The sequence below is a fragment of the Pongo pygmaeus genome, chromosome 18 (assembly GCF_028885625.2).
Source record: "Pongo pygmaeus isolate AG05252 chromosome 18, NHGRI_mPonPyg2-v2.0_pri, whole genome shotgun sequence".
NCBI lineage: Eukaryota > Metazoa > Chordata > Mammalia > Primates > Hominidae > Pongo > Pongo pygmaeus.
In genome coordinates, this window is record NC_072391.2 from 32,876,356 (window position 1) to 32,894,290 (window position 17,935).

Sequence of the window (17,935 nt, forward strand, 5' to 3'; positions counted from 1 at the left end):
GGCCACGCAGGGTCCTCCCAGGAGTGGCTGCACCTACCTGCCCGCCCCTCCCCTGGCCCCGCCCGCTGGCTGGGCTCCGCCAGCTCCTCTTGCCACCAAAGTCATGAGTCCTTTCAGAGCTGCAGACCCGCGTGTGTGCATGTATGTGTCCGTGTGTATGTGTGTGCACATGCATAGGCCGTTTGTGTGTGTGTCCCGGTGTGTAGTGTGTATGTGGTGTGTGTGTATGCGTGTGTAGGCTGTGTGTGTCCCCTTATGTGGTGTGGTATGTGTGTGTGTGCATGCACAGGCTGTGTGTGTGCACATGTGTAGGCTGTGTGTATCCCTGTGTGTGTAGTGTGTGTGTCTGAGTGTGTGTGCACGCACGTGCATGTGGTTTGTGTGTGTGTGCGCAGTCTCCCTGGAATGTGACGATTCTCCTCCGCCTCAGGTCTTTCAGGTTATCTCAGGCCAGTTATGCCCCCTAGGGCCTGGCCCCAGCTTTTATTATCTGGAGCCACAGCCTCTGTGCCCTTCTTCCCTCCCTCCTTAGGCTGGGTATGGGAGCTTAAGACACTAGGGTCTGTCCTCTGCCAGGCCCTTTCTGCGAAGCCTGCACCTCATGGGTGGTGGCGAGCTTGTGGAGCAGCACCAATCATCCCACAGACATTTCCTAAGTGCCTATGATGTTCCCAGGTGTCCAGGACAAAACAGGCACCAGCCCCATCCCCCTTGAGCCCTGAGCTCATGGTGAAGTAGGGGTGACACACTTCAATCAAATAATCACAAACAGGCTGGCAAGGTGGCTAGTCGGATTTGGGAGGCTGAGGCTGGAGCATTGCTTGAAGCCAGGAGTTCCAGACCAGCCTGGGGAATATAGCGAGGCCTCATCTCTACAAAGAAATATAAAAATTAGGCAGGCATTGTGGCACATGCCTATGGTTCCAGCTACTTGGGAGGCTGAGGCAGGAGGATTGCTTGAGCCCAGGAGTTCAACGAAGCATTGAGCTATGATCGCACCACTGCACTCCAGCCTAGGCAACAGAGGGAGACCCTGTCTTAAAAAAAAATTGCAATTACACAATAATTTCAAGCTAGGAATAGTGATGAAAAAGAATGGCGTGAGCACACCACAGCATGGCAAAGGCTGGCATTGTGAAAGGGTCCTCGAGGAATTGCCTTGGAAACTGAGACCGAAAGGGATTATAAAAGGTGGTAAGGCGAAGATGGGGGGACGGAGTGCAGAGGGCAGAGGCTCAGGGAAAGAAGGCTTGCCGTGTGGCTGTGGTGGGGGTGAGGCATGTATCCTCTTTGAGGGCTACTCTGGCCATTCAAAACACCTGTTGAGGCTGGGTGTGGTGGCTCATGCCTGTAATCCTAGCATTTTGGGAGGCCGAAGAGGGAGGATCACCTGAGGTCAGGAGTTGGAGACCAACCTGGCCAACATGGCAAAACCCCGTCTCTACTAAAAATACAAAAAAATTAGCCGGGCGTGGTGGCGCATGCCTGTAATCCTAGCTACTTGAGAGGCTGAGGCAGGAGAATCACTTGAACCCAGGAGGCAGAGATTGCAGTGAGCCGAGATGGCACCAGTGCCCTCCAGCCTGGGCGACAGAGTGAGACCCTGTCTCAAACAAAAAACAAAAGACAAAAAACAAAAAAAAAATCTGTTGGGTCTGAGCTTCAGGAAAAGCAGAGCCTCGAGTCCCCAACTGCTTTCTGGAGACCAGATGTCTGGGGCCCAGGCTGGAGGTCAGGTTATTCCTGGGATGAGTGAGTGGGAGGGGCCTGACTGGAAGGAGTTACTTAGCTGGGAGGAGGGGGCAAGACATGGGGCCTGATGGGTGGGTTTCAGTAGAGGATGGGGTATGTTCAGTGTTTGTGGGGATGGCATGGGGTGACTGGCTGGGTATGGGAGCAGGTGGGGATGTACGCACTGTGAAGATCCTGGGGAGTATTACAGTTGGCATGTAGCTACTAAAGCTAAGCCTGGCTTCGTAAGAACCTCTGCCCTTCTCCTTCTCCCAGTGAAAACATCCAGCTTCCCTTTAGGTCCTTTACCCCCTTCCTCTTCCTTCTCAAGCCAGAGATTGTGCCCAGCCCAAGAGGCGACCCCTCTTACACCCTCATCAGCTGGCTTTCACCCCCAAACCCATCCTTCCCCAGGTCCCCATTTGTCCTTTTTCTTTCTCTTTTGGAGACAGGGTCTGACTCTGTTGCCTAGGCTGGAGTTTAGTGGTACAATCATAGCTCACTGCAGCCTTGAACCCCTGGGCTCAAGTGCTTCTCCCGCCTCAGCCTCCTAAGTAGTTGGGATTACAGGTGCGTGCCACCATGCCCAGCTAATTAAAAAAAAAAAAAAAATTGGCCAGGTGCGGTGGCTCACGCCTGTAATCTCGGCACTTTGGGAGGCCGAGGCAGGCAAATCACGAGGTCAGGAGTTCGAGACCATCCTGAACAACATGGTGAAACCCCATTTCTACTAAAAATACAAAAATTAGGCAGGCCTGGTGGCACGCACCTGTAATTCCAGCTACTCAGGAGCCGAGGCAGGAGAATCGCTTGAACCCGGGAGGTGGAAGTTGCAGTGAGCCGAGATATTGCGCCATTGCACTCCAGCCTGAGCGACAGAGCGAGACTCTGTCTCAAAAAAAAAAAAAAAAAAAAAAAATATTGTGGAGCTTGGATGTGGTGGCTCACACCTGTAATCCCAGCACTTTGTGAGGCCAAGGTGGGAGGATCACTCTCGAGATCAGGAGTTTGAGACCAACTTGGCCAACATGGTAAAACCCCGTCTCTCCTAAAAAATACAAAGAAAATTAGCCAGGCGTGGTGGCGCATACCTGTAATCTTAGCTACTCGGGAGGCTGAGGCAGGAGAATCGCTTGAACCCGGGAGGCCAAGATTGCGCCACTGCACTCCAGCCTGGGCAACAGAGGGAGACTCCATCTCAAAATAAATAAATAAATAAAATAAATAGGCCAGATGCGGTGGCTCATGCCTGTAATCCCAGCACTTTGGGAGGCTGAGGCGGGCAGATCATCTGAGGTCAGGAGTTCAAGACCAGCCTGGCCAACATGGAGAAACCCCATCTCTACTAAAAATACACAGATTAGCTGGGCATGGTGGTGGGAGCCTGTAATCCGTTTCTCAGGAGCCTGAGGCAGGAGAATTGCTTGAACCTGGGAGGTGAAGGTTGTAGTGAGCCGAGATTGCGCCATTGCACTCCAGTGTGGGCGACAATAGCAAAACTCTGTCTCAAAAAATTAAAAATAAATAAATTAATTAAATTAAAATACAAAAATTAGTCGGGCATGTGTCTTGAGCCTGCAATCCTAGCTACTTGAGGCTGAGGCAGGAGGATCGCTTGAACCCAGGAGGCGGAGGTTGCAGTGAGCCGAGATTGCACCACTGCACTCCAGCCTGAGCATCAGCGTGAGACTCTGTCTCAAAACAAAAAAGTGGAGATGGGGGTCTTGCTTTGTTGCCCAGGCTGGTCTGGAATGCCTGGCCTCAAGTGATCCTCCCAAAGTGCTGGGATTACAGGCATGAGCTGCCGCACCCTGTCTCTGGTTTTGCTTTACTTTTTAATTGTAGATTCATTGGCTGGAAACCACCTTCCCTTTTTCTGTACTCAAACATCACTGCTATGACCTCTTCCCAATCCCAGCCAGGGATGTCCACATGTGTCTCCACTAGATTGGGAGGACTTTGTGGGCTTATATATCAGACCCCAATTGTGCCACGACTTAGTAGCCACCAGGGAACACGGGTTGAATGAATGCAGGGAGGTGCAGGTAAGCAGTGGGTGAGGGAGTGAGGTTCACATATAAGGGACCCAAGTTCTGGGCAGAATGTGAAAGTGGCAGACCCTTGAAGGGCCCAGGTGTTGTGTGTGTGCGGGGGATACATCGGAGCATCATGCATCGAGGTGTGTCTATGGCGGACAGCGAGGGCAGCAGGTCTGAGTGGGGTTGAGATGTCCAGCACGTGCCGAGGGTGCTGACTCCACTGGGCAGGTGACACACAGCCAGCTGGCCACCCGACTTCCCTGCCCTGGGACAGGAATGAAGGAATCGCTGCCAGGTTATCAGGGTACATTTCCTGAGAGCCCAAGGCCTGACTCAGAGGCCAGAGGAGGGAGGAGGGAGGGGACCTCCCCCTTGGGCTTCCCGCTTAGCCTCTGATGCCCAGCCCCTCAGCCTGCCCACAGCGATGCCACAAGGCCACACAGGTACCTGTGTTTACACCTTTATTGTCCGCTCCTCCCACCACCCCCAAGGATTCCTGGGTTCAAAATAGCCTGGGCACTGAGGCCCAATTAGCCAGAGCCGCTGCAATCTCGGTGGGTGGGGCCCTTGAGGTCCCAGCTGGCTGGGCCACATTCCAGACCTACTGGGTGGGAAGTAGAGGGCGGAGAAGGGGGAAGTGGTGCTGGGACCCTAGCCCCTCAGCTCTGGATCAGGAGAGTCAGCAGGAGCAGGAAGTGGACTGCACGCGGGGATCCCGAGGCCCTGGCCAGTTCTGGGGGGCAGAGGTTGCTGCCTCCAGTGGGCCAGTGTGGGGAGCCACTGGGGGGCAGGAAGTGGGCCTCTCCCACTGTCTGGGAGATCCAGGCCTCTTCAGGACCAATGGCAGCAAACAGCTCCCGGCTCCCTTGAACAGCCATGCCCATGAGGACCCAGAAGCCTTCCGTCGTCTGGCACAGGAGGGGCGGTGCTGAGGTCATCTGCAGAGTTGGAGCGAGGCCACATGGGTCTGCTGCCCTTCCTCTTGGTCCCCTCCCCTTTTCCCCAGGGTCTGGCCACGAAGCACTCTGGTCTGCATCCCTAGACATCCAGGTCCCTGGTTTCTCTCCAGGGTCCAGCTAGGGTCCCATTTGGGGCCAAATACCCAATAATTCCAATCCTGGCCAGGCGCAGTGGCTCACGCCTGTAATCCCAACCCTTTGGGAAGCCAAGGTGGGCGGATCGTTTGAGGTGAGGAGTTTGAGTCCAGCTTGGCCAACATGGTGAAACCCTGTCTCTACTAAAAATACAAAAATTAACCAGGTGTGGTGGTGCATGCTTGTAATCCCAGCTACTAGGGAGGCTGAGGCAGGAGAATCACTTGAACCCAGGAGGTGGAGGTTGCAGTGAGCCAAGATCACGCCACTGCACTCCAGCCTGGGTGACAGAGCGAGACTCAGTCTCAAAAAAAAAAAAAAAAAAAAAAAATTCCAATCCTGCTCTCTCTCTAGGGTACAGTAGTCCAACACTGCCTTTCCCCTGCCTACACCAGGACGCCCAGGCCCCTGTACCTCACACCTGTTCTCCTGCCCCTCTGCATACAGGACACAGAGGGTTCCAGGGGGCAAGATGCCCTGATAGAGGCAGTGGCAGATTCGTTGTGTCAAGATGGAGACAGCGGCAGCCACAGGGACTGGGGAGAGGAGACAAAGTTGTTCCAGGGCTCTGGCCTCCAGCCACTCCTCGTACCCGTGACCCGGGGGTCTCACCTCGGTCCTGGGGTTCTTTCCAGCCCAACACCCAGCAGCTGGCCCCCGGGGGGATACCCGCCGGGTGGAGACAGATGGGCAGGGCTGATGGGGAGGGCTCCACCCGGTAGCTCAGCTCCAGGAGGGCCAGGGGGGGCCTGAGTCCCAGGTGCCGGGGCAGCCGGATGCTGATGACCAAGCGGGATACCTGGTGGCCCTGTGGGAGGGAGCTGGCCCCTGCTCGGCCCAGATATACTTCAATGTAAGGCACTGTTGTAGAGCCTGGCCTGTTGGAACAAGGCCCAATGTCACCTTCTGCTCCTCCCATTGCTGGCAAAGTCCTTCCCAGCCCAGGGGAAGGATGACTCTCTGGGGTCATGCCACTCACTCCTTCATCATCCTCCTTCCAAACCTCCCTTCTAGGTCAAAACATCTCCCAGTGCTGTAAGATTCTTCCCTCATGCCCCACCCCAGACAGAGTCTTGCTCTGTCGCTCAGGCTGGAGTGCAGTGGCGCAATCTTGGCTCACTGCAACCTCTGCCCCCTGCCGGGTTCAAGCGATTCTCCTGCCTCAGCCTCTCAAGTAGCTGGGGTTACAGGCGCCTGCCACCACCCCTGGCTAATTTCTGTATTCTTAGTAGAGCGGTTTCAACATGTTGGCCAGGCTGGTCTTGAATTCCTGACCTCGTGATCTGCCCGCCTCGGCCTCCCAAAGTGCTAGGATTACAGGCGTGAGCCATTGCGCTCAGCTGTAAGATGCTTAAAGGAGAATATCCCACTATTTTAAGAGTCCTTTGGGTGAGGCACAGTGGCTCATGCCTGTAATCCTAGTACGCTGGCCAAGGCAGGAGGATTGCTTGAGGCTGGCCTGGGCAACACAGCAAGATCTCATTGTTAATTTTTTACAAACAAACAAACAACAAAAACAAGTCTTTGGCTCTGTTCCATTCTCCCCTCCCGCCTCTTGCCTAGGAGACGAGTGACACCCACCTGAGGACACAGTGAGTGGCTGCCAGGACCCAGCCTGGGGCCAGGAGGATCCCAGTGCAGACTCGATCACCAGCCACATGCACCTCTGCCAGCCAGGGCCACAGGACCCCCACTGGAGCAGCCTCCAGCCGCAGGCCACAGGCTAGGGAGAGGAGGTGGCCACCTCAGTTGGGGCCCCATGGCTGACCCCTGAGCCCCTGCCATGGGTCTGTGCACCCCCAGGAGCCCCTAGGGCCCAAAAGCGTCCTGCTCACCACCATGCTCTGTGTGTGGGGGACAAGTCTGTGTCTCAGTCTCCTCCCCATCAGGGCCCCAATCCCAGGCTAGCTGGTCCTCCAGGTAGGCTCCCCGAGTCACATGGCTGATCCATGGGCCATGGGTCTGCAGAGGGAAGAAGGCTCGGGGACGTAGACAGCCACTGGGGAAGTCTCTGATTCCAGCCAGAAACCAGGTCCCCTCCTCCTGGCACAAAAGGCTCCAACGCGAGTCATTCTGCAGCAACAAAGTGCGTGTGTTACTTGCCTCTGCGTGTGTGCAGAGAATATCAGAGCTCCTGGGGCTTTCCAGGACTCCAGATTTTCCCATTTGCGGAAATATCAAGTTCCACCTTCTCCAAATCAGACTCCAAATACTAATTTGTGTAAGAATTCAGCCCTAACTTTAGGATTCTCCTTAAATCCAGAGATAAAGAAACCATAGCACCGGCTCAGAGCCCGCCTCAGCTCCCTCCCAAAAGTTCTCTAGGGTCAGGCCCCGCCCCTAGCTCGTTCTGGCCCCGCTTCCACCCCGGCTCCGCCCCATTCCCAGTTCCGCAAGCCCCGCCCCTTCCTAGAGCCCACTCGGACCCGCCTTCCCCAGGCCCCGCTCCCTCCCTAGAGCCCACTCGGACCCGCCTTCCGCAGGTCCCGCCCTCTCCCTAGAGCCCACTTGGACTTGCCTTCCACAGGCCCCGCCCTCTTCCTAGAGCCCTCTCGGACCCGCGTTCCGCAGGCCCCGCCCCCGCTGCTTACCCAGCAGCTGCCCACCTCCTCCTCCTCCTGGTAGGCAGGGCAGAGCGCGTGCGGCGGGTCTCCCGGCAGCGGCACTGTCGCCCCCTGGCGGCCGTACAGGCAGTGGCACCACCAGCCGCCTAACAGCTCCGCCTCCAGCAGCGCGCCTGGGCCAAGCGCGGGTTCTGGAAGGCAAAAGGCAGGGAGCCCGCGCTGCGGCCCAGACTGCCCCTGCACCGCCTGGTGCCGCCCGGCCCAGCGCCGGGCCCCAGCTCACCCCCGCGGCCCCAGCGGGCCAGGCGGCAGCGGCTCCCGGGCAGGAAGTAGTGTTCCGGGTGGGGTAGGCACACGGGCCGCGGAGTCGCGCTCAGGTTCACGGGCGTGCGCAAATGCAGCAGCGCCAGGTCCGAGGCGTTGTCCCACGAGGCGTTCTCGTGCTGCACCAGGCGCGCCACCCGCTCCGCGCGCGGGCGCGAGGGCAGCAGCACGCGCCAGGCGTCGAGGTCGCGGGGCGGGCTGTCGGAGCTGCTGGGGCTGCAGAATAGGGGCCGAGGGACGTGGGCCGGATCCCGCACACGTGGCTGGAAACCTCACACCCCTGGCTTAGACTCGCCAGGCGAGGATCCTGCATCCTGGCGGGATCCCCACGCCACCCCCATTCCAACGGCTCACTCATACCCCCGCCTCCGGGATCGAACTTCTACCATGCCTCTACCCACCCCTGCCAGGCCAGGACCCCTCTTTTTGTGCTGGATCCTACACCTCCGAATGGGACCCCGGCCCCCCCACCCCCTGGGGAGGGGCTGGGGCCAAATGGATGGTGTCTCAGGCTGATGTAGGGACGGGCAAGGATCGGCTTGAAACTTAGATTTTCACTCACTCCAGAAAGCAGCTGGCAGGTGCCAAGACCCAGCTTTCAGACACCAGCGCCCCATGGCAGGGTCTGGATCCTGGCACCATCACCTGGGCCTCCCAGGGCCAGGCCCCTGGCCGCGGGGCGTTCCCGCACTCTGAGGGGTGAGAGGCCTGGGTCAGTGGGCCTCCTGCACCCCAATCACTCCCAGCAGTCTCCATCCCAACTCACTCTCCCATGTTCCGCTTACATCCAGGGGTGCCGCCCACTCACCAGGCAGGGCAATGGTGCAGTTCTCCTCCCTGGGCTCCTGGGGATCTGACTGGGTCTTCTGGGGCTGGGTGGGAAAGGCAGGCCCAGGCTCTGAACCCATCACCTGCTCCCGTATCCATGCCTCATAGGTAGCCACGGCAGTGAAAACTCCAGGGCGGTTTCTCCGTCCACAGCCGAAGCCAAAGCTGGTGATTCCTGCCTGGAACCAGCGGCCACCTTCCTCACAGACCAGGGGCCCCCCAGAGTCACCCTAGTGACAGATGACTGCATGTCAAGGGGTCAGCCCAGGGACCCACCCGTTTATACTGGCCTCCTCAAAAAGGTCCTGCACCTCCTTTTGGCCCAACATACACCACCTTCTCCCTTCTCCTAGAAACCCTCCTTGGCTAGGCCTTGTCCTCTGCATTCCCTGCGGCTCTAAACAGAAGAAAATTCTGTAAGCAGAAGGCCGATGGCAGCCAGAGCCAAGAGCACCAGGGGAGTGCATTCAAGGCCACGCAAGATAATCCTGCAGTTGTCATCAGAGCCAAGTGATTCTTGACGTTACTAGCTCAAATAATTCCCCTCCCTCCCTTCCTTCCTTCTTTCCTTCCCTTTCTTTTTCTTTCCTTCTTTTCTTTTTTGAGACGGAATCTCGCTCTGTCTCCCAGGCTGGAGTGCAGTGGTGCAATCTCAGCCCACTGCAACCTTTGCCTCCTGGGTTCAAGTGATTCTCCTGCCTCAGCTTCCCAAGTAGCTGGGACTACAGGTGTACAGCACCACAGCCGGCTAATTTTTGTATTTTTGGTAGAGATGGGTTTTCACCATGTTGGCCAGGCTGGTCTCAAACTCCCGACCTCAAGTGATCCGCCTGCCTCAGCCTCCTAAAGTGCTGGGATTACAGGCATGAGCCACTGTGCCCAGCCAGTTCGTCTCTTTTTTTGAGATGAGGTATCACTGTGTTGCTCAGGCTGGTCTCAGACTCCTGGGCTCAAGTGATCCTCCCGCCTCAATTTTCTGATTAGCTGGGATTACAGGCATGAGTCACTGCTCCTGGCTAAGCTGTCTTTGGTTTTTAAATTCACTCAGCCTTGGCTGGGCATGGTGGCTCATGCCTGTAATCCCAGCTACTTGGCAGGGTGAGCCAGGAGAATTGCTTGAACCTGGGAGGTGGAGTTTGCAGTGAGCCAAGATCGTGCCATTGCACTCCAGCCTGGGCAACAAGAGCAAAACTCTGTCTCAATAAATAAATAAATAGCTGGGCATGATGGCTCACGCCTGTAATCCCAGAACTTTGGGAGGCCGAGGCAGGCAGATCATCTGAGCTCAGGAGTTCGAGACCAGCCTGACCAACATGGAGAAACCCCGTCTCTACTAAAAATATAAAATTAGCCGGCCGTGGTGGCACATGCCTGTAATCCCAGCTACTTGGGAGGCTGAAGCAGGACAATCGCTTGAACCCTGGAGGCAGAGGTTGTGGTGAGCTGAGATCGTGCCATTGTACTCTAGCCTGGGCAACAAGAGTGAAACTCCGTCTCGGCCGGGCTTGGTGGCTCACTCCTGTAATCCCAGCACTTTGGGAGGCCGAGGCAGGTGGATCACGAGGTCAGGAGATCGAGACCATCCTGGCTAACATGGTGAAACCTCGTGTCTACTAAAAATACAAAAAAAAAAAAATTAGCTGGGCGTCGTGGCGGGCATCTGTAGTCCTAGCTACTCGGGAGGCTGAGGCAGGAGAATGGCGTGAACCCTGGAGTTGGAGGTTGCAGTGAGCCGAGATCATGCCACTGCACTCCAGCCTGGGCAACTGAGCAAGACTCCGTCTCAAAAAAAAAAAAAAAAAAAGGAACTCCGTTTCAAAAAATAAATAAATAAAATAAATAAATACATAAATAAATTCACTTGGCCAGGCGCAAGTGAAATTAGCAGGCTGTGGTGGTGCATGCCTGTAATCTCAGCTACTTGGGGGGCTGAAGCACAAGAGTCTCTTGAGCGGTGGGGGTGGAGCAGGGGGAGGTTTCAGTAAGCCGAGATTGCGCCACTGCAGTCCAGCCTGGGCGACAAAGTGAGGCTCTGTCTCAAAATACACAAACAAAAAACTTCATGTCAACCCCATCCCTTGGCAATCTTGCCCTCCTTTTGCAGATGAGGCTTGGAGAGATGTCATTTATCTATTTGTCACCGGTTAAGACTCTGGCCCTGCCAGGCAGGTGCCTGGGCCTTCCCTCACCTGGCAGGTGTCCCTGCGGCCCTCTGGGTAGCCAGCACACAGCATCCCTGGCAATATCTGGAGAGTGAGGTTGAAGGGACCGGGCTGGCTATAGAGACATTGACAGGTGGCCTTGCCCAGCAGCCTTAGCTTCACTTCCTGTAGCACCCAGGGGAGAGGCAGAGGATCTGGAGGCAGAACCAGAGAGCAGGTGCTGTGAGGCAGGTATGGCGTCCCCAGTTCCCAGGGTTCAGGTTTGCCCCCTGCGGCTGCTGCTTGTACATCAGCTAGATGCCCCATGGCCTCTCAGCCCACCACATTCACCACATCTCCTCCTGCTTCTATCTGTTCTTTCTACTTTTTCATCTCAGGAATGGTCTCATCAAGCTCCTAGTGAGAGCTGCCATGCATGGTTGTGCAGGTTGGGCACTGCAACAAAGGATGCAATGTAACCATTAAGTTCTGAGCTCTCACGTGGAGTTGTGTTGGTCCAGAGACATCTTTTCACAAAGATGCCATACGGACTTGACATGGTCCTGTCCCGAGTTGCCAAGCATGGAACTGGGTGTCATCCCTGTCTCCTCTCTCAACTCCCCTCCTCCAGTCAGTTCCCAGTTCATGAAAACCTCTCATTTGTGACTTCTTGGCATTCTAAACAACTATCTTAGTTGAGGCTGCATAGCTTTGGGCCTGGATAGCTGACCCAGCCTTCTGATCCACTCTTCACTTCAGCAATGAAGAGGAATGTTACTCAAGTTCAGTTCTGATCTCACCAAGAAAAATAAATGGATCGCACTGTCTAAACCTGATGCCGCAGCCCCATCCTGCTTTTGATGGAAACAGCTTCAGGATCCAGAAAGGAGTAGGGGGTGGGGGGAAGTACAGACAGAACTCCTTCCCCAACTCACTCAGAATCTGAAGTCAAAGGCGCGGTGGCTCACACCTGTAATCCCAGCACTTTGGGAGGCCGAGGCAGGCGGGTCACCTGAGGTTAGGAGTTCAAAACCAGCCTGCCTAACATGGTGAAACCCTGTATCTACTAAAAATACAAAAAATTAGCCGGGCGTGGTGGTGGGTGCCTATAATCCCAGCTACTTGGGAGATTGAGGCAGTAGAATCTGCTTGAAGCTGGGAGGCGGAGGTTGCAGTGAGCCTAGATCGCGCCATTGCACTGCAGCCTGGGCAACAAGAGTGAAACTCCGTCTCAAAAAGAAAAAAAGAATTAATTAAAAAAAAAAAAAGAATTTGAGGTCAGGTAATGGCTGAAGCTGTACTTGGGGCTCACCAGGGAAGTTGGGGATTGTCCTGGGCATTCCTGGAGCTGGTGGGGTGCTCTGGCCCTCAGTCTGATCTGAAGGTCTTCATGGCCGGGCCTCAGCAGCCTTTGCAGCCCAGGTGCCTGTACCCTTCTCACTCCAGGCTGGCATCCTGGCCCTTCTTCATCTAACATGCCTTATCTGGGTCCACAGGGTGGCCTTCATCTCCCCCCATCTTCCTGCAATGTACCCTCTCTTTGAAAATCTCTGCAGAAATCTCCCTCGCTGGGTTCCCATTGTCAGGATGGCCTGGCCCCATTCACACAGACTTCCTGGGGCTCACAGTGATGCTTCCTCATCACCTCCTGCCCTGATGGGACCTCCACAAGCAGAGGCTGTGGCATCTTCCCCTGTAGCACCTTCCCAAAGCCCCCAGGATGGGCACAGGTCTGACCACGGCTGATGTGGATATTTGTGGGGGCCCTGGGAGCATGGAAAGCTTGGGTGATGGGGATGATGGGGATGGAGATTTGGTCTATTCCCCCCCACCTTCTAACATAATGCGTGCTTATTTATTGAATTTGTTGTTTGTCTATCTGCTAGGATGTAAACTCTGAAAAGGCAGGATTTTGGCTTTTTATGTTCACTGGTGTCTCTCTAATGCCTAACACGGTGCCTGGCACGTAGAAGGTGCTCAAGAAATATCTTGAGTGAAAGAATGACTGAATGAATGATGGTGGGTAGGAAGAAGAGAGGAGGTGGGGAGTAGACAGATGAGTGGGGGTGGATGGAATGGGAGGAAGGCGGATGGGAGGGAGGCACAGACTGGCATTTGCTGAACATCTATTATAGGCCAGCCTTATGCTGTAGTGCTTTACTATAGATTACCTGAGGTGAAATATCTAAAGTGCATCGGTTATTGCTATGCCAGGCACTGTCCTATGAACTTTACATGGATTTTCTCATTTAATCCACCCAACCACCCCTCCTCGTGTTACAGAGGAGGAAATGTACTGGGTTAAGTGCTTTGTCTGACATGGTAGAGCTGGGATGGGAACCCTAGTCGGCGCCTAAACCCAGCAAAGAAAAAACTGGAAAGAAATGTTAGGAGGGAATGGGGTGCGTGTGGGTGATTCCGTGGTCTTAGTTTGAGAATCCTTGGGGGGAGAAGGCTACATGGAGATCGGTGTGGGATTTATCTACCGACCCGCAGAAACCTACCCTCCAAAGCTCCCCCCAGGCTCCGCTCCGTGGCCCCACCTCCTGAGGCCCAACCCTTGGAACCTCACCTCCCGACGCCCCGCCCTAGAAACTTCACCTTCCGAGGCCCCGCCCTAGGAACCTCACCTCCCGACGCCCCGCCCTAGAAACTTCACCTCCCGAGGCCCCGCCCTAGGAACCTCACCTCCCGACGCCCCGCCCTAGAAACTTCACCTCCCGAGGCCCCGCCCTAGGAACCTCACCTCCCGAAGCCCCACCTCCCCGAGGCCCTCCCCTCTTGTCCCGTCCCACTCACCTGCCTCCTGGACGTCTCCCCAGCCGGTGGCCCAGCAGGCGGTGCCGTGCACGAAGCGGTGTGAGGCGCGGGGCAGGCAGACAGGCCACACGGCGGGGCCCAGGCTGGCGGGTGAGGCCAGGCGCAGCAGGGCCAGGTCGGCGCCCAGCTCCACTTGGCTGTAGTTGGCTGGCACCACAATGGCGGCCACTGCACGGGTGTGCGCGCCGTCCAGGGGCCCGTCCTGGGAGTGCACGCCCAGCAGTACCGACCACTCGGCCGCGGGCTCCAGCGTCCCATTCCTGCGCTCGACCGGGGCAGTAGGAGGTTAGGTTGACCCTATGGAGGCGGCAGACCCTTGTGGGGGGGCAGGGGCTCAGAGCCAGAGGGGCAGGTGCTATCCGATCCAGATTTGGTGCTGATGCTCCTCAAAGGGGAAGAGCAAATCCGATTTGGAGCTGGTGGTGGGGGGATCATTGGAAAGATGGGATTCAGACCCGGATATTGAGTGGAGTGGTGGGACCAGTCCGGCAGCCTTGCCCCACTGGGAACCATGATGCCTCGAATAGCACCTCGCTTTGGGGACAGCTTGGCTCCAAATTATCCTTAAGGACGGAAGTGGGGCGGGAGGAGGGGACGAACTGCGGGGGCGGGGCTGGCTTTTGGCGGAGAGGGGCCGGGATCAGGGCGAATACTCACGTCATGAAACAGTGAGCAGCGGAGAGGACCCAGGAAGGGGCGATGAGGGAGCCCCCGCAGATGTGGCCACCTCCATGGTGCAGGCTCACTTGCCAAGGCCAGGTGCCCGGCTGTGCGTTTGAGCCCCCCACGATGCGGGCCGAGGGCTCACGGCGCCCGCAGTCTGCAACGGGGAGCGGTGGAAGCCAAAGCCCCCCTCGCGTTCCCCACTCCAGAAGCCCAGGTAACTCAGGACGATGCCCCGTCCTCCACCCGCTTCAATTTGCCCCTCTGAATAAAGAACATAGAGGACCCAGGCTTGTCTACATTTCTGGTCTTTTCCACCTCCCTCATGGCCTGACCAGCCTTAGCCTCCTTTAAGGTCTGAGGGTGCCAAGGCCTCTTCCTTACCCAGATCTTCAGGTTCTTCCTGGATAGGACTGACAGCTGGGAGCCAGAGGGGAAAGAGAGGAGGACACTTGTGACTTCCAGGCCTGCACCGCCCAGCCCCACTTCCTGCTCTCCAACCCCCAACCCTATCTTCCCAATTCCCTGTCCGTTCAGCAACCCCTGCCAGCACCCATGCCAGTCCTCTGGTCTTTTCTGCCTCTGCACGTGACTTTCCCCCAGTCCGGCTACCTTACCTGAGTCCTGGAAGGCTCCTGGGATGGGACTGATGACTGGAAAGACAGAGGCAGGCAGGAAGAGGCTGGCGACTCGCACTCAGTATGTGCCCTCCCTTACTCCCTCCCCCAGCCTCCTAGCCTCCGTATCCCCAGGGCACCCAGGCCTCCCTCTCCCTCCTCTGATACACCCTCGACTTCTGCTGCCTCACTTCCTTCCCTCTGACTTCCTGCTCCCCACACAGAAACCACGAATCCTGCTCTCCAGCCCCCCAGATGCCAGGACCCAGACCCTTTGCAGCCACTCTTGTCCCCTGAGGTTACCAAGCATCACAAGGGGGAGAAGCAGGTGCTGGGCCATGGGGCTAGAGTCAGCAGAGGCAGAACCAAGTGAAGGTCTGCTCCCTGCAGGACTCTGTCACTGCCCAGGCAGCCCGTGACTCCTGATGGTCCCAGGGGCAGCCCCACCCTCCCTGGCTGGAGCCCATCTCTGGGAATCTGAGAGGATCTGGGGCTGGAAGGGGGAAGCTGGGGAGCCTGAAGGCCCCACCCAGAGCCCTGCGCACATCTCACGTCTCTGGAGGCCCAGGGTGGGGGTGGGGGACAGGTGTCCTAGCTCCTGGACACCTATTGGGTGGGAGAGGGAGGGATGAAAAACACTGTAGGCAAAGTTCAAAGAGGAGGACAGTGTTCTGGGTCCTTGGTGAGCAGTGGCCCTTAGGACAGGGGAAGTGGCCCCTCATGGGCATGACTAATCGGAGACCTCACCTCTGTTTGGGGTGCGGCTGCCCCAGTGGCTTGGCCTTTTCTTCTCACACAGCTCTGGTTACTGGAGCTGCTGGCCAGGTCCGGGACAGGAGCCCTAGGGAATTCAATACCATCCCAACAGAAGGATCACAGATTCCAGCAGGTTGGGCAGGGCATAGGGACCCTGGGAGGGGGCTGGGCAGGCTGGGGAGGCTGAAAAAGCCTCCACCCTGCTCTGTGTTCCAGTGACAATGCTCTTAGCTGCCCTGTCACTTACTCTGTGTGACTTTGGGAAAGTAACCCAACCTCTTGGCGTGTATCAGTAAGAGTCAGTTTAAGGGACATATGACTTGGCCGAGCATGGTGGCTCACTCCTGTGATGCTAACACTCTGGGAGACTGAGGTGGGAGGATTACTTGAGGGTAGGAGTTCAAGACCAGCCTGGGAAACATAGCAAGACCCCATCTCTACAAAAAATTAAAAAATACAAAAATTATGAACTGCAGGGCGTGGTCGTGCATGCCTGTATCCCAGCTACTCGGGAGATGGGGTGGGAGGATTGCTTGAGCCTGGGAGGTCGAGGTTGCAGTGAGCTATGATTGTGCCACTGCACTCCAGCCTGGGTGACAAAGCGAGACCCTGTCTCAACAACAACAACAACAAAAAAAAAAAAAAAAAGAAGAAGAAGAAAAAGAAGAAACATATGGCTTTTCAAAGAGGAGTTGAAGAGAGTTTAAGGAAGAAACTATTTATAGAAGTGTAGGCAGGGTCAAAGGAAACCAAAGAGGCTGGATGGCTCACGGCTGTAATCCCAGTACTTTGGGAGGCCGAGGCGGGCAGATCACCTGAGGTCAGGAGTTCAAGACCAGCCTGGCTAACTTGGAGAAGCCCCGTCTATACTAAAAATACAAAAATTAGCCGGGTGTGGTGGAACTCACCTGTAATCCCCCCTATTAGGGAGGCCGAGGCAGATAAAAATGCTTGAACCCAGGAGGCGGAGGTTGCAGTGAGCCAAGATAGTGCCGTTGCACTCTAGCCTGGGTGACAAGAGCGAAACTCCGTCTCAAAAAAAAAAAAAAAAGGAAACCGAAGAGGGATGGTAACGCACCCTGGGGCCAGCAATAATGGAGAGCCCTTGCTACCTGCTGGCATGAAGAGGCAGAGAGGGGGCAGTTACTGGAACACAGCAAGAGCTGCAGCTGTGGAAGAGATAGCTGTTAGGAGCCGTGGCCTTCAATAGGGAAATGCAGCCTTTACCAGCAGAGAGGGAGATGGGAAAGAAAAATCCCCATCTCACTCTCCTCTCATCCTCTCTATTTTTAATTAAACCAATTAAAAAAATTTTAGAGACACGGTCTCACTCTGTCACCCAGGCCTGGAGTGCAGTGCTGTGATTATAGCTCACTGTAACCTTGAATTCCTGGGCTTAAGCGATCCTCTGGCCTCAGCCTCCTGAGAAGCTGGGACTACAGGCATGCACCACCATGCCCAGCTAATGTTTTTTATTTTTGTAGAGATGGGGTCTTGTTATGTTGCCCAGGCTGGTGTCAAACTCCTGTCTCAAGTGATCTTGCTGCCTCAGCCTTCCAAAAGTGCTGGGATCCTCCCATCCTCTGATCACCCCTGGCTCCTCTCATTGTCTGAAACCTCCCAGAGGCCAGAGTTCAAGGGAGCCCATTATATGGTCCATAAAGGTCACTCTTGGGGAACAAATCAGGGTGGACAGCAGAAATGCAGGGTCAACCCAGGAATATTTACACATGTGTATCTATCTTCTTACTGATAATATCAGCTAATAATAATATTGGTCTATGAGTCTAGTTGCCCTAGAAAACAGGCCTAGGCAAAGCCTGCATGCTTGTGCTTAATTGGGAGGTGCAATCTCAGGGTGGCAAGATTGAGGGAAAATGAGAAGTGAGCAGGAAGAGGGAAAATGCAAATTCAGCCACCCAACAATGGACTGGACTCAATTGATAAACCTGCTAGCCTTAGCCTGTCCACAGGAAATGATGGAGGTAAATTGAGTCTTAACTTCAGATTTCTAACAATGAGAGCCTCCTCAGGCATTTGTTTAACTTGCTGCTTGGGTATTTGCCCTTCAAAGGATAAATAACCAATCATTTAACAAAAACTCAGAAAAATGAGGTAATGGGCAAAGGTAGGAAAGAAGAGAGTGCGGGTGTCATTGACGCAAAACATGCATGCCCTGGAGACCCTCACCGATACATTGCTCGCTCCAATTTAGTGGTTAATAAACATTTTGGAGCTGGGCGCGGTGGCTTACGCTGGTAATCCCAGCACTTTGGGAGGCCGAGGCAGGTGGATCATGAGGTCAGGAGTTCAAGACCAGCAGCCTGGCCAACACGGTGAAACCCTATCTCTACTCAA

The 17,935-nt window shown here is 55.6% G+C and overlaps 1 protein-coding gene across 4 annotated transcripts; it reads right to left on the bottom strand.

Annotated features, from left to right (window-relative positions):
* Positions 1 to 4,215: 4,215 nt before the first annotated feature.
* On the bottom strand, positions 4,216 to 14,949 carry PRSS36 (serine protease 36). 4 transcript variants are annotated; one of them, XM_054454342.2, is made up of 14 exons: positions 14,822 to 14,949; positions 14,589 to 14,624; positions 14,199 to 14,361; positions 13,521 to 13,801; positions 10,770 to 10,936; positions 8,561 to 8,810; positions 8,315 to 8,444; positions 7,712 to 7,968; positions 7,456 to 7,619; positions 6,700 to 6,937; positions 6,446 to 6,587; positions 5,477 to 5,742; positions 5,279 to 5,400; positions 4,216 to 4,708 (listed from the first exon to the last, which is right to left on the bottom strand). In XM_054454342.2, the coding sequence occupies exons 3-14, from the start codon at positions 14,201 to 14,203 to the stop codon at positions 4,430 to 4,432; spliced, it is 2,301 nt and encodes a 766-aa protein (XP_054310317.2). In that variant the 5' UTR covers positions 14,204 to 14,361; positions 14,589 to 14,624; positions 14,822 to 14,949; the 3' UTR covers positions 4,216 to 4,429. The 4 variants fall into 4 exon arrangements, with proteins under 4 accessions (XP_054310317.2, XP_054310320.2, XP_063510350.1 ...); XM_054454343.2 differs by having other exon boundaries at positions 4,594 to 4,708; positions 5,286 to 5,400; XM_054454345.2 differs by lacking the exon at positions 5,279 to 5,400 and having other exon boundaries at positions 5,664 to 5,742.
* Positions 14,950 to 17,935: the final 2,986 nt, after the last annotated feature.

Coding starts and splice junctions, on each gene's coding strand:
- PRSS36 (XM_054454342.2), bottom strand. Junction 6,938..7,455: donor AGGAGGTGGGCAGCTGCTGG/GTAAGCAGCGGG, acceptor TTGTTGCTGCAG/AATGACTCGCGTTGGAGCCT. Junction 5,401..5,476: donor GAAAGAACCCCAGGACCGAG/GTGAGACCCCCG, acceptor TCCTCTCCCCAG/TCCCTGTGGCTGCCGCTGTC.